Below are 14,980 nucleotides of genomic sequence, written 5' to 3' on the forward strand. Positions count from 1 at the left end.
GGGAAGGCAATGGAGGATGGCCCAAGTGCTTGGGCCCTGCACCCGCATGGGAGACCAGGAGAAAGCACCTGGTTCCTGGCTTCGGATCGGCACAGCGTGCCGGCCGTAGCAGCCATTTGGGGGGGTGAACCAACGGAAGGAAGACCTTTCTCTCTCTGTCTCTCTCTCTCACTATCTAACTCTGCCTGTCAAAAAAAAAAAAAAAAAAAAGAGAAACCATCTGTTTGCAAAATCACATGTACAGTATGGTCTGATTTTCTGTAAATGTGTGTATATTATTTGTGCAGGTATGCTTTGAATACGTGCATGTGTGTATATATTTATATGCATAATAGCGTGTGTGTATGTGTGTGTGTTCTCCAGACCAACAGCATCAGCATCACCAGGAAATTTATTAGAAATACACATTCTTTGTTCCCGTCAAAGACTCACTGAGTCAGAATCCTTGGGGTGAGACCCAGAGATCCGTGTTTGAGTAAAGCCGGGCCGGTGAGCCTGAGGCCTGCCCGAGTTCGAGGCCGGAGCCTGGTAGCATTCCCGACAGTCCATGCTGCTTGGAGACTCAGCTGCGTCTCTCTTCCGCAGGCTCTGATCCAGCTGCCACCCTATATCTCCCAGTGTGACGAGGTGCTGCAGTTCTTTGAGACGCGACCTGAGGACCTGAATCCCCCGAAAGAGTAAGTTGGTTTGGGGACTTCCCCAGAAGCTGCCCAGCACTGCGGCCAGCCCCAGGAGGGCCCGAAGTCAAGCAAAGCAGAACCCAAGGCAGATCTCACCGATGAGCCCTGCAAGCCCTCGCTGCAGTCTGCCTTCACAGTCGCTGTGAGCAGCGCTGGTCCCTGATGGCGGGGGTGGGAAGCTGACTGAGTGCCACTCCTGTGATTCCATGATGCTCTCTGATGACCCACAACACTTCTCAAAGGTGACGGAGCAGGGCTGACCATGAGCCAGCCCCTGAGCAGGATCATCTCAGTGTCTGCAGAGGTGGGCGTGCCCAGGCATGCCCAGTTGAAGATCCCTTATCTGAAATGCCTGGGACCAGGGGTATTGCAGACTTTTCCAGAATCTTGAATCTTGGCTTATTTATAATGAGATTATATTGGCGATGGGACCCAAGTCTAAACATAAGTTTCATTTAGGTTTCACGTGCACACTCTATGCATAGCCTCAAGGTGATTGTGTGCAGTGTTTTCTAATTTCATGGTGTAAAATTTTTCATTTGTGGTGTCATGTTAACTCTCAAAGTTTTGGTTTCTGGAGCATCTCAGATTGGATGTGGATGCATAATGACAGACCTACTGCAGGCCCTGGGGCCAACGAGTGGCAGTGGCATCGTGTGATCCTGACCAGCGAGGCTCCACAGCAGTCCAGTCCTGCCTCCCTGTCACTTCTCCCTGCAGTGGACAGGCTCAGCTGTCCCTGCACATCCAGTGTCCTAGACACACAGCAAACAAAATCAAACACTGCCCACTTGCCAGTGTGTGCACCAACTCCCCTGCCTGTCACCAACACCGACCTATGCCTGGTGCTTTGTTGTTTGTTTTATTTATTTATTTGAGCTACTTACAGAGAGAGCGAGCTTCCATCTGCTGGTTCACTCCCCCAAATGGCTGCAAATGGCCAGCACTGGACCAGGCCGAAGCCAGGAGCCTGAAAGTCCATCCAGGTCTCCCAGCTGGTAGGCAGGGGCCCAAGCACTTGAACCATCTTCCCTGCTTTCCCAGGCACGGTAGCTGGGAGACGGATTGGAGGTGAACAGCCAGGACTCGAAGCGGCACTCATAGGGATGCTCCTCGCTTGAGCCTGCAGATTGCCTGCTGATTGCCCGGGGTGGCAGCAGTGCCGCGGCTGACGCCTGCTCCACAGACAGCAGATGTCAGAGTGCACTGTGCATTTGACACAGGTCCTGATGGAAAGACACGGGTTGCTTTTTGAAAGGGAATCTGTTGGGATCACAAAGTTTATTTTTAAAATAGAATTGTCAGGACAAAGCATCAAAGAAGTTTTTTAAAGATTTATTTATTTATTTGATAGTCAAGAGTTACACAGAGAGAGGAGAGGCATAGAGAGAGAGAGAGAGAGAGAGAGAGAGAGGTCTTCCATCTGCTGGTTCACTCCCCAATTGGCCACACAATGGCCGGAACTGTGCCGATCTGAAGCCAGGAGGCAGGAGCTTCTTCCAGGTCTCCCACGTGGGTGCAAGGACCCAAGGACTTGGGCCATCCTCCACTGCTTTCTCAGGCCATAGCAGAGAGCTGGACCGGAAGAGGAGCAGCCGGGTCTTGAACCGGTGCCCATATGGGATGCTGGCGCTTCATGCCAGGGCGTTAACCTGTTGTGCCATAGCACCGGCCCCAGCATCAAAGAATTCTAAGAAGAGAAGCCAGGACATTTGTGTGCACAGCAACCTTCAGGATCAAGCAGAGGTGGCACACACCTTGGAGGGGTCGCCCAGGACCAGGGGTTCACCTCCCACACAGAGGAGTAAACTGAGTAGATGCCGTATCCTGGGACCAGCACAGGGCAAGCACAGCTCTGTGAGCACACAGAGACAGTCCCCAGGGACTCCACATTGCCAGCCTTTTGAATCATGAGGGAATGTCTCGCCAACGTGGGAGCCAAGACACAGTTCCATAAATTAAAAAAAAAAAAAAAAGATAAAGATACAGAATTAGTATAACTGTGATACTGTGAGTTTGGGTTCTTTTTTACTTTGGAGAGAGAAAAGCAAGTTTTATTTAAGTCAGAAACCTGCTGCAGTGGCCAAGGGAGGGGCTCCAAGAGCAGCAGACCCAAGAGGGGGTGGGGTTTTAAGCACAGTTTAATCAGTTAGAAGGTGAGGACAAAACCCATCTAAAGGCCGGACTTGTAAGCTTGTTTGCCCTGTTTGCTGTGAGTCTTTAGCCCACACTGGCTAACGGTTCCTCCCTGGTGTCTTTGATGTTTGTGTTTGGTAAACATTGCCCAGCTTTTATGGCCATCACAGTACACAGTGAAATGTCCTCAAAGCACCTGTCTCTGTGGTCCTCCTTGCCTTTCAGGGTTAAATTGCTAATCGAGGCTCAGAGCCTCTGGCTTCAGATAGTTTCCAGGCAAGATGACTCAAGAAATATGGAGTTTATCATGTTCAAAAGCAACCAGTTAATGGGGCTGGTGCTATGGTGTAGCAGGTTAAGCTGCTGTCTGCAACACTGGCATCCCATATGGGCACCAGTTCAAGTCCCAGCTGCTCCACTTCTCATCCAGCTCCCTGCTAATGCACCCTGGAAAGCAGCAGAGGATGGCCCAAGCCCATGGACCCTTATACCCATGTAGGAGACCCAGATGAAGCTTCTGGCTCATTGCAGCCATTTGGGGAGTGAACTGGCAGATGGAAAATCTCTCTCTCTCTCTATCTCTGCCTTTCAATTAAATAAATCTTAAAAAAAAAAAAAAGCAACCAACTAAAACTGATCATTCCCATTTTACAGATGAGGAAGGTGAGGTTCAGGACAATAAGAGACCTGCCCAGGGTCACGCAGTTTGGATGAGGTAGAAGTGAACTTCCTCCAGGTCCGCCCAATTTTAACTTAAGCTCTGAGCAGCCTCTGTGTATGTTTCCCACAAGAGGGATCACATGGAAGAACAGTGAAGAGCCCAGGGTTCTAGTCCCGGCTTCACCTCTCCTGGGCTGGCTAGGCTTAGGCTCACTCACTTGGCCTCAGGGCTTCTGCTTACTGCACTGTGAAGAGGGGCCAGGAGTGCCCCCAAGGGTGACAGTGACAGTGAGGACAGAGTGACTGCCAGCCCTCTGGAGGAGTCAGGCTGTTGGGGCAACATCAGGTGGCTTTGTGACACTCTCTGGCCTCCTGTCTCTGGTGGCCATGGCAGTATGTTCCACTCTTGCTTGCTGCTTGTAGAAACAGCTCCGGGGCCAAGAGTTCTTGACCCGACGCCACCTCCAGCCAGGAGGCCCAGCGTTGTTGGTCCCTAGGCCCAGTGCTGGGCACTGGGACATAAGCATGAGTGGCACAGACACAGTCTGTGTCTACAGGGAGCTGCCTCGCCGGTGGCTCTTCCACCCGGGCAGACCCATGACTCCTCCCTTCTGATGACATCACGTCACCTGCTCTGCCCTGTGATGGGATTATTGGAGGCTGGAGTGAAATGACGGATGGGAACATCAGGAAGTGACAAGCAGTCTTCTGCAGCCAGGGGCTCAAGTCACGGTGACCTCCAAAACCCCCCGGGCTGCTGTGCTTGGTCATTCAGAGGCTCCACTGCTTCCCCTGTTGCTGGAGCTGTGTTCTCATACTTTAAGGAGAGTCTGTTAACTCACATCTTTATTTTTAGTTATTCTTTTGAGAGAGAGACAGAGCTCCCATCTGCTAGTTACTCCCCAGATGGCCACAATAGCAAGGGCTGTGCCAAGCTGGAGCCGGGAGCCGGGAACTCAATCTGGGTCTCCCACGTGGGTAGCAGCGACCCAAGCGCTTGCCATCACCTGCTGCCCTCCCAGTGTGTGCGTTAGCAGGAAGTTGGAAGAAGGAGCAGGACCAGGACTCGAACCCAGGCACTCCCATCCGGAACACAGGTGTCCTGACCGTTGTCTTCACTGCTGGGCCACACCTGCCTCTCCCCACTATATACAGGGAAGAATACTAACAAATGCCTGATTTTTTCAGGGCTGTGGTGAGGCTGGGACACAGAATGTGTGTGTAGTGTCTGGCACGTAGTAGGTACACAATTTTCATAGCTCCTCCTCTGATAGGGTCAAAATGCTTGAGTTCGTGGTCTAGGCCAGATCAGAGCCAGGAACCCGGAATGCCATCTGGTTGATGGGTGGCAGGGACACACGTACTTGACCCATCACCTGCCGCCTCCCAGAATGCACATCTGCAGGAAGCTGGGTCTGAAGTGGAGCGCAGGGACTCGTCTGGGCACCCTGATACGGAACGTGAGTGTCCGAGGTGGCATCTTAACCTCTGCACCAAATGCCCACCCCTGCGTGCACTTTTTCTGTGTGTCTGGTTACAAGAGGTTTCCTGGCAAAAGGAGTAGGTGCTGTCTGTCCCTTCCCAACTGTCAGGCTTTAGAGAAGCGACCTGACTTCTCTGAGCATCAGTAAAGTGGGGGTGGCTGTGAGGATTGGGCAGGGTCCTGCGTGTGAAGTTCACTGTCTCTGTGGGGCCAGTGCTTGCCGAACGGTGCTTTCCTGCTTCTAAGCCAAGCTTTGCAGGGGAGGGAAGCAGGTAGGGAAGTTGTCTGGGGCCCCAGGTGGCTCTGGAGCGCAGCAGGGAGGCTCAGCTGGGCCCTAGTCCTTGGTTTAGGGAGCAGTGCACGGCAAGGATGGCTGCTGGACAGGCTCAATCTCTCAGTCAGGATCCTGAAGCTCATACCCAAGTTAGAGCTGGGGACGGGAATTCTGGGTCTTCCCTAGTGGGTTTCCAGGGAGGGAAGTGAAGGGTTCTCTCGGAGTGGTTCTCATGGAGGAGGGTTTTGCTGCCTTGAATGGGGACACCCCCACGCAGTCCTGCCCTCAGTCCCCTGCTGGACCAGGGGAAGCAGGCAGCAGGAGCACAGGCGTTGAGCTAGTCCAGACCGTGGCCAAGCTCACAGCCCAGGTGACCCTTCTTGGAGGCGGTGCTTTGTGGAGAAGCAGCCTCAGGGGGCCTTGGTTAGCACATAGAAAGACAGTCAACGACTCCAGCCAGACGTCCTGGGACTGGAACCCAGGGATCTGTGGACCTCAGCGTCTGCTCCTGCAATGTGGAAGGGTCGCCCCAGAGCAGTCAGTGGATCAGGCCAAGTGCAGCAGTCCTTCCAGGACCCTGGACTGAGCGAGCGCAAGTGAAAGGGAGCAAGGATACCCACTCTTGCCCTTTGCCTTCCCTGTCTGAGGGCTATGAAGGCCAGCCTCGAGGACACAGGACGTCAGGACCAGCCCAGCACAGCTCCACTGCAGGGCCAGGCATCCAGGACTTGTGGCCCCAGGCTCCCAGGCCTGGCCTCGCTCCCTTCCTTCTCCGGAGTTTGCCCTGAGCGTGATTTCCATGGTGGCTAAAAACCCAGACTTTAGAATCAGACACTGAGCAGGTGTTTCTCCAGAGAAGGTGTACAAATGGCCAATAAGCATGTGATAAGACGCTGCACATCATCAGCCCGCAGGAAGTGCCAGTCCTGGCAAGGGCAAGACGCCTCTTCGTAGCCAAGGGACGGCTGCGGTCAGGGTGCCAGCAGCACATGCTGTCCAGGAGGCAGAGAAGCCGAGGATTCGTACATTGCAGGTGGGGATGGTCGAGTTGGGCAGCTGCTGTGGAAAACAACCTGGCAGCTGCTCAATTCAGTAGTCACCGTCTGCCCAGCAATTCCGCTCGCACGTGTGAACCCAAGAGAAATGAAACAAGCTTGTATGCAGATGTGCAGAGACACGTTCTTTGTAATAGCCACCGAGTGCAAACAACCCCAAAACGCCCATCAGATGGGGAACAGATAAACAAACTAGGGTCCCTTACGATGGGGCATGATGCAGCCGTGAAAGGGAATGGAGTATGGTACACGCTGCAATGTGGACAGATCGGGAAAACATTTTGCTAAGAAAGAAGCCAGACACGAGAAGGCGCTGTGTGGTTCCGTTTGTAGGAAGTGTCCAGCATAGGCAAATCTCTGGAGGCAGCTAGCAGGTTCGTGATGGTTAGGGACCAAGAGGAGTGGGTGTGGCGTTTCTCTTGGGGAATGATGAAGCCGCTCTGGAATTAGATGGTTGCACAGCCTCGTGGATGTACAACAGACCAGCCAATTGCATGCTTGCAGATGAATGGTGTGCCGTGTTGAGTAATCTCAGTTTTTAACAACATGGCTACAGTGGGGCCCAGATCCTGGCTGGGCTGATTGGCTAACACTGTGGCTTTGGGCAAGTTACTGAACCTCTCTGTGCCTCCTTTTCCTTACCTACAAAATGGGGATAAAAATATACTTGTTATGGCTATTGTATTTCCTGAGTGAGCTGAAAGTGCCTAGCAGGTTGCTGGCACCGGATGGTAGCATCTGTCCCAATCCAGTTATCAGACACCTTATTACCACTGGCATAACTGACTGAAAGGGCCTCTGTATGCCCTGATTTGTCGCACTGTAGTCACACACAGTCGTATTGGGAACTGTGATGCTTGATAAACGTAAGGGAGTCTTTATTATTCCCTTTGAATTTCAGCCTGGAGTTGCCACCCCCCACCTCATGTCACTCATACTGTCCCCATGGTAATCCTGTCTGAGCAGCTGCCCTGCCTCGCATCCCCGCCAGCCACGTGTGAGAGTGCTGCTCTGCACCCCCGACAGCATGTGTTGTTCCTCTTCTGATTGCAGCCCTCCTACGGGCGTGAGGAGTGTCACTGTAACCGGCATTGGCGCTGCTTAAGTGTCGTGTGCCCTGCTGTCTGCACTCCTCCCCAGGCTCCATGCGTTCCCCTTACCACTTTCTGCCAGGCGCTTTCTGCTCCAAGTCTAGGCTTCGGGGAGACCGCACAGTGAGACAGGGACCTCCGCTGTGCCTGACAGGGAGGCAGTTCATGCAATGTGGGGCCTCACTCGTGTTTCCAGACTGTAGAGCGCCTTTCGACTCCTCCCTAGGGCCCTCTCTGCTACAAATCAGTGGAGACATTGGTCCCTAGGGTGCCAGGACCCAAGAGGAACTCTTTCTTTTTGAAGAAGTCTGTGTCCCTAGGGCCGGCTTGGATTGTACTCATTCGCTGGCACTGTGGGGTGGGAAATGCGTTTCCTCCTAAACTAACTTGTCAACACACAGTAAATACTGACTTGTTTCTCCATCTCGTCCCCTTTCTTTCCTCTACAGGGAGCACATTGGGAAAAAGAAATCTGGTAAGCGTATTTTCCATTTTCTCATGCTCCTACTGAGCACTGGCTGGTTCCAGGCCCTGGGTTCCACATTGGGGATACAGTGATGTGAACGGGTGGATGGATGGATAGGTGCATGCATGCATGGGTGGATGGGTGGGTATATGGATGCATTGATGCTTAATGGATAGATTAGATGGATGGATGGATGGATGATGGAGATGGGTGGATGGATTGATGGATGGGTGGATGATGCATTAATACTTAATGGATAGATGGATGGATGGTGGATGGATGGATGGATGCTTGTTGGATGGATGGGTTGATGGATGGGTTGGTGTGTGGACAGATGCATGGGTGATGCATTGATGCTTAATGGATGGATGGATGGATGGATGGGTCAATGTTTGATTGATTGGCTGCTGTCCACTCTATTACCCAAAAGGATTTGAAACTGTTTCAGTCTATACCAGAGCATTTCGAAGTAGATGAGACCTGGTGCCTTTCCCTGAAGATGCCTTCAAGGAAGCAGACAGGTGTCTACCCAGGCACACTGCGGGGGGTGAAATGCCCTTGTTCTGCTTTGTGCAGAGTCCTGTGGTAGCTCAGAGCCTGCTTCTCACGTGCTGGGAAGGGGTCAGGAAGAGGGGACTGTGGGTCCTGGAGAAAGACTTCCCATGCAGTGCAGGGCACTCTGAGCAAGGGGCCAGCACACCTGCAGGCTGGGAGGTGGGGTTGTGCGGTCCATCAGGGCCTGATCCGTTCTGTGGCCGCAGGTTGGGGCCCCCGCCTCTGCAGTTCCCTTCAGGAAACTACCATTCTGGGCAGTGGCAAATGCAACGTGAAGCAAATCACGCACTCATTCCACTCCCCCTGAAGTCAGTCCTCTCCCTTCCTGACAATCTGCACATTCCCTGGACGACACAGCTCCTTTGATCAGAAGCAGTCCTGGGGAGAGCAGTGGGAATCTGTGTCCACACGGAGCAGTGATTGAGTTTTCATGGGACTGGGGCTCGTGAAAACCCAGGTTAACAACAGCCCAGCTTTTTCTTCCCACCACGCAGAGCACCTCCCACAACGGCAGCGGCCCTGGCCCATACTCACCTGGAGCCAGTGTGGCCTTCAGACCTTCTGGGATTCCAAGTTCTTTAATGTCCTTCAATTCCAGGAGGGCTGAGGGATTTGATAAGCATAAAGGATGGGAGGGGCAAGGCAAGCAGAGATCCCATGTGTGGTAAAGGATGCTGCCTGTCAGTGTCTCTCTGTAAAATGGGAATGATAATAGTAATCTGTCTGGTGAAGCCTTAGAACAGTGCCTGGCACATTGTATGTCATGTATGTTTTCTGCTATTTTCATTACTAGTTCCACTGCTGTTACGTAAAGCACACAGGTGTCCCTGACCCACATCAGTAGCAATTCCACATTCAACAGCCGTGGTCATCCTCAGCACCAGAGGTGCCCCCGGTAGAGGCAGCAGTCAGCTTTGCCGCCATTCCCCTCCCCCACAGGCCATTCTTAGAGGGAAGAAGGGGGAGGGGAGGGAGGGTTTGGATCTCTTAGGGTTGAGGTATGGCATCTGGATTTAACTCTAGCCTTTTCCCAGCCAGTCTGTTTATGGCTGTACTTTCTAATAGGTACTGGCCAGGCCGTGGTATCCTGCTCAAGCTGCAAATAGTCCTTGAGCCCCAGGGATAATTATATGTTTCTTTGAAAAGGCAGCGAGGAGCTGCCACTCTCGGGCCGGTCACAGAGTTTCTGGTTTTGAACATGCAGCTACTTTCCCTGGAAGCAACGGGTGGGAGGAAGGCGACGGCTCTGGGGGGTTGTGAAAACCAGGTGTGTTGTCTGCAGAGACTGGTCTGGAGAGACAGGAAGCTCTCATTTGCGGTGACCATGCCCATCATGCACCTGCAGAGGCGGTGGACGGTGTATTCGTAGTTCAGCCGCGTGGCACACAGCATCCCTCATCATACAGAGAACCCGTGCTGGGATTAGCCTTGTTCCCTATCTGACCTTCGAACGCTTCCTTTATTTTAGAGCCAGCCTTCTTGATTTAATTTTAAAGGAATTTAATGTTTTTCTGACGAACAGCCCACATTCCTGTGCCAGAACTGTCGGTGGGAGAAGGCGGATCCGTCTCTGCCACTTCCCTCTCACGACCCACTGGCTGTCCCTGCAGACTCTGGCTAATGCGGTCTCAAGTTCTGCTTATCCTGCAGGAAACAGAGAGACAGGCAAAACCCTCTCGTCACAGTGCAACAAATCGTCTCATTCTTTCAGGGAAACTTTTCTTCCTTTACTGGTGGAAGTAGTCTCTTGTTTGCTGATTCTCCGAGCAAGCCTGGCAGTAAAGTGGGTTTCCAGAAGGGAAGTCCACTTAACCACTGAAGGAAGAAAACACCCAGCTTGTAAGCCTCCGCAGTGGGTTAGGCACTGTCCCAGGTGACAGCACTACAGCACTTAATGATAAAAATCTCCCTTTTACTGCCAAGCCAGCTTCTTCCTCCTGGACTCTTCCTACTCTCGTCATCATTGGCTAGGCCACAAGAGTGACAGTCCTTGCCTCAGAATCCTTTGATCTCACACTTGGCAGCTCCTAGAATTTAGCTATGTGCCTCTGCTTTCCAATTACTGTGATAATGGTGAGGCACTAATAGAGCTTGGCTGCAATATCGCATCTCACCAGTAGGTGTCTTCACTTGGCACCTAAATGGCCTGAAGCCCAGTTTGAGATTCCTGGTGGATCAAATGACTGGGGTTCTTTTTCCTGCGTTTTGGTAAAGTGAACCAAGTGACATGCAGAAGGCTTGCTCGAGAAGAAAGGCTGAAAAAGCAGCTCCATGCACTCTTCTCTGAACCACTTCATGCCAGAGAACCGCAGGCTAAGCCCCAGATCTTGTGTGTGACAGTAACAGAGAAAATAATTGGTGTGCTTGGTTTGTTGTTGGACACCCAGTGGAGATGCGTGTTCTCACACAGAGTCCTGCCTTGCAGGCAGAGGGAATGTCACACTCGGGGCCTTCCAGATGGTTCCCCCTTCCCTCAAGTCGTGGGGACACATTTGAAGGAGCTGATCCTGTCCTTGTGGGTATCTTCCCCAAGGCACAGAGGAGGTGCCAGCCCAGGCCCTGTACTAGGCTAGGATGTGCACTTGCCAGCCCAGAGTCTAAACGCTGTTCTCCATCCTCCTCATCTCCTGGCTTCCTGTTGTGCTCATGGCAAGTCCCATGATTCCCTGATTCTGACTCCGGTCCTAGTTTCGCCACATGCCGTTTGCAATCAGGAGAGTCGGTGCAGAAACTAACAGAGCAGTGCATTGTCAAAGGTCCTAAAAATTGTATGTGGTACACTGGTGCCACTATCAGGTGTTAAAACAGGCTGGCAGCAGTGGAACTTAAGGGGAAAAAGAGATTTGTTTTATTTATTTGAAAGGCAGAGTAGCAGAGAGGGAGAGAGAGAGAGAGAGAGAATGAGATCTACCCACTTTTTCGCTCCCCAAATGGCTGCAACAACAGAGCCTGGGCCTGGAGCCCAGAACTCCATCTAGGTCTCCTGTGTGGGTAGCAGGAGCCCAAGTACTTGGATCATCCTCCATTCCCCTCCTGGGCACATTAGCAGGGAGCTGGATTGAAAGCAGGGCAGCTGGAACTCAAACCGTTAAAATAGCGTCTTAACCTGCTGTGCCCCAGCGGCCCCAGCAGGTGAACTTCTGAACAAAGTAACCCTGCTTAACTGAAACCTCTGCTACTCTCAGCAAGAAGGAGTCCCTTTGGTTGCCAGTAGAGGGCAGAATTTCAATGGTAGCTGTCAGCCATGGGTGACATGTCCCTGCCACTCGCATGGGAGGCCCAGATGCCGTTCCAGCTCCTGGCTTCAGGCTGGCCCAGCCCTGTCTGTTGTGGGCATTTGGGAGTGAACTTGCGGACTGCAGACTGATCTCTGCCTTCCCATACTCCCTGTCTCTTCCTGTCTGTCACTCTGCCTTTCAAATAAGTAAAGAAATAAATATTTTTTAATTAATTTATTTTTTTACAGGCAGAGTGGACAGTAGAGAGAGAGACAGAGAGAAAGGTCTTCCTTTGCCATTGGTTCACCCTCCAATGTCCGCCGCAGTAGACGCGTTGCGGCCAGCACACCACGCTGTTCCGATGGCAGGAGCCAGGTGCTTTTCCTGGTCTCCCATGGGGTACAGGGCCCAAGGACTTGGGCCATCCTCCACTGCACTCCCTGGCCACAGCAGAGAGCTGGCCTGGAAGAGGGGCAACCGGGACAGGATCGGTGCCCCGACCGGGACTAGAACCTGGTGTGCCGGCGCCGCAAGGCAGAGGATTAGCCTAGTGAGCCGCGGCACTGGCCAAGAAATAAATATTTTTTAAAGATTTTATTATTGATTTGAGAGGCAGAATCAAAGATGGAGAGAGGGAGAGACAGAGAGAGGTCTTCCATCTGCTAGTTCACTCCCCCAAAGGCCGGAATGGCCAGGGCTGTGCCATTCCAGAGCCAGGAGCTTCTTCCGGGTCACCCATGCCAGTGACAGGGGCCCAGTTAGTTGAGCCGTCACTGCCACCTCCCAGAACGCACCTCAGCTGGAAGCTGGATCAAAAATGGAGGAGCCAACACCTGAAGCAGGCGCTCTGATTCGGAATGTGGGTGTCCCAAGTGGTGCCTTAACCTCCGTGCTGAAGGCCCACCCCCAGAGTCCACACTGCTTCCTTTACCCGTGCAGCCCCGCCTGCTGTGACCCAGGCCTAACCTCTGGGCTCTCGGTAGTGAGCACGCTTTCCTTACTCATGGGGCTTCAGCCACCAGCCCCTTCCTGTCCCAGTCTCCCCTCGGCTGTGTCTCTGCTCCATGTCACCTCCTTGGGGAAGTCTTCCTGACCACCCTGCTCAACAAAGCCTGTCTCTCCCCTTCACTCACCGCCCCAGCAATTCAGTCATCGCCAGCTCATACTTAAGAGTGCCTGTATACTACTCACACTATGGACCTACAGGTGCGTCTGTCTGTCTCCCCACCCAGACTGCGTTACCTGAGGCTAGGAATCACCTGTTTCATCTGCTTTTGTTCCCCAGCACCTGAGAGTACCCGGCACATCACCAGTGCCTACGTGAATTGATGACTGAGTGGCTTGGGACGGATGATGGATGTATGCTTAGTTAGATAAATGGCAGGTGGATGGATGGCTGTCTGGTTAGATGAATGATGGATGATGGCAGAAGGATGGATAGATGTGAATGAATGAACTTTCCACTAGGCTGTCAGCTTCTTCGGGGCAGATACCACATCTTAGTAGCCACACACACACACACACACACACACCCTTCAGTCATTGATAAATTCTGGTGGCGGAGTGAACAGATGAATAAAGAACACACCCATGAGGTCACCCTGCACTGAGTCCTGGACTGGCTGCTTTATCTGTTTGGAGGGTCCTGACCCACCTTGCTCCCCTGACTCCTATTCCTTTATGCATGGTGATGGCAGCTGTGACATGTGATTGTTCTTTGCCGTCCAAAGGGGGTGACCTGGCCTCGGTGGACCCCATGGTCCTGGAGCAGTACGTGGTGGTGGCCAACTATCAGAAGCAGGAGAGCTCGGAGATCAGCCTCAGCGTGGGGCAGGTGGTGGACATCATTGAGAAGAATGAGTCAGGTGGGAACCTCCCCACCCCGCACTGTCACCCAGCCCCCGCGTGGGAAACCCTTGGACACTGAGAAACTTCCTTACCCAGTGCAGGCGGGGGGCCTCCTAGAGTGCTCTCCGGGGTTGGTCACAGTGCTGGCCCCCGCTCACCGCGTCCTGCTGGCTCAGGTGTGGCTGGTTTATTGAGGCTCATGCCTCACAAACTCCTTCAGGCTTGTAAAGCACCCAGAGACACAGAGTTGCGCACTCCACAGGACCTTTGCTCATTGATTTCCCTGTCATCACCCCTGGGGTCCTCAAGAAGACTCCATCAGCACTGGGCTCTCGTGGGACGGACACTGCACCTGTCGCTCGGCCCACCTGCCATCCCAGGGCCCCCTGGCCACATACACTGGTCGGGCCTGGGGCAGAATGTGGTATGATTTAGATGTGGAGCCTGATTTCCGCCTGAACTCCACATTTCCCAGCAGTCCATGTTGCTTTATTTCCCTCTGCTCATCTACCAGATACAGAAATAGAGTGCCTGTGTATGACACATAGTAGGTGCTTCCAAAGTATGGGATTCCTTCTCTTGCCTTCCTTAGCCACAAAGCAGCCGCTGCATACCCTTGAAGGCAGAGGGAGAGAGCAGGGAACGGGCAGTTCCTCTCCAAAAACAGTGGCATAGACAACAGTTTGTTGTGGCTTTCATGTGGAAGGGGCCACTAATATCATCTGTGACCTTGAGCAAGTCACTGAGCCTCCAGTTCCACTCAAACCGGCACTGGTGTGGGATGCCGGCTTCACAGGCTTTGGCCTTACTGGCCCCTAGGCTTATCAGCCCTGGAGTTCCATGCACACACAGGGGACTGGTAGGGATGTGTTGCTTCAGCAGCTCTGGTTAGGATCTGTTTCCTTGCCTTTCCTAGCTCCTGGAAGCTGCCCACATCCCTCGGCCCCAGCCCTTCCTGCATCTTCAAAGCCAGCAATGCTGCACCTCTCCATGTCTGTCTTCCATAGCCACATCTTCCTGAGTCTTCTGCCTCTGTCTTCCAGGACTTAACCCGATAATCCCAAATGATCTCCCTATTTTAAGGTCAGCAGATAGGAACCTTAGTTCCCCATTGCCATGTAACTTAATATAGTCACAGGTTCCAGGGATGGGGGCCTACCACAAGCCCATGCGAGCCCTTCTCAGGAGACGCCCGTGACTGGGTGAGAGTCCTCTCCAGCAGTTGCCTCTGCGGCCGGATTCCCCCTGGAACTGAGCGAATGCTAGGTCAGAGTCCCAGCTACGTCTCAGGGCAACACTTGCAGGATCAGACAGCCCTGGACAAAAACCACAGCTCCGCCACAGCTGTATGAACTTGGACAAGTCTGTGTCCCTCTTCCAGCCTCAGCTTCCTTGTCTGTGCAGTGGGGCCAGTGATGTGAAGCATTCATAAGATAATACAAGGAAAGTGATTGGGGCATCGCATCTCAGTGGAGGTGGACATTCTTTGTTCTTGTCATTTTGCATGGTCTTTC

General features: G+C 52.9%; 1 protein-coding gene across 1 annotated transcript in view; it reads left to right on the forward strand.

The window, feature by feature from the left end:
* The window catches only part of SH3PXD2B (SH3 and PX domains 2B), a 103,498-nt gene that overhangs the window by 66,245 nt on the left and 22,273 nt on the right, over positions 1-14,980 (forward strand). The window contains exons 5-7 of the mRNA XM_062188684.1: positions 586-677; positions 7,829-7,854; positions 13,349-13,483. Coding sequence (XP_062044668.1) covers positions 586-677; positions 7,829-7,854; positions 13,349-13,483 — 253 coding nt within the window. The remainder of the gene's footprint in view (positions 1-585; positions 678-7,828; positions 7,855-13,348; positions 13,484-14,980) is intronic.

Source organism: Lepus europaeus, chromosome 4 (assembly GCF_033115175.1).
Source record: "Lepus europaeus isolate LE1 chromosome 4, mLepTim1.pri, whole genome shotgun sequence".
NCBI classification, from domain to species: domain Eukaryota; kingdom Metazoa; phylum Chordata; class Mammalia; order Lagomorpha; family Leporidae; genus Lepus; species Lepus europaeus.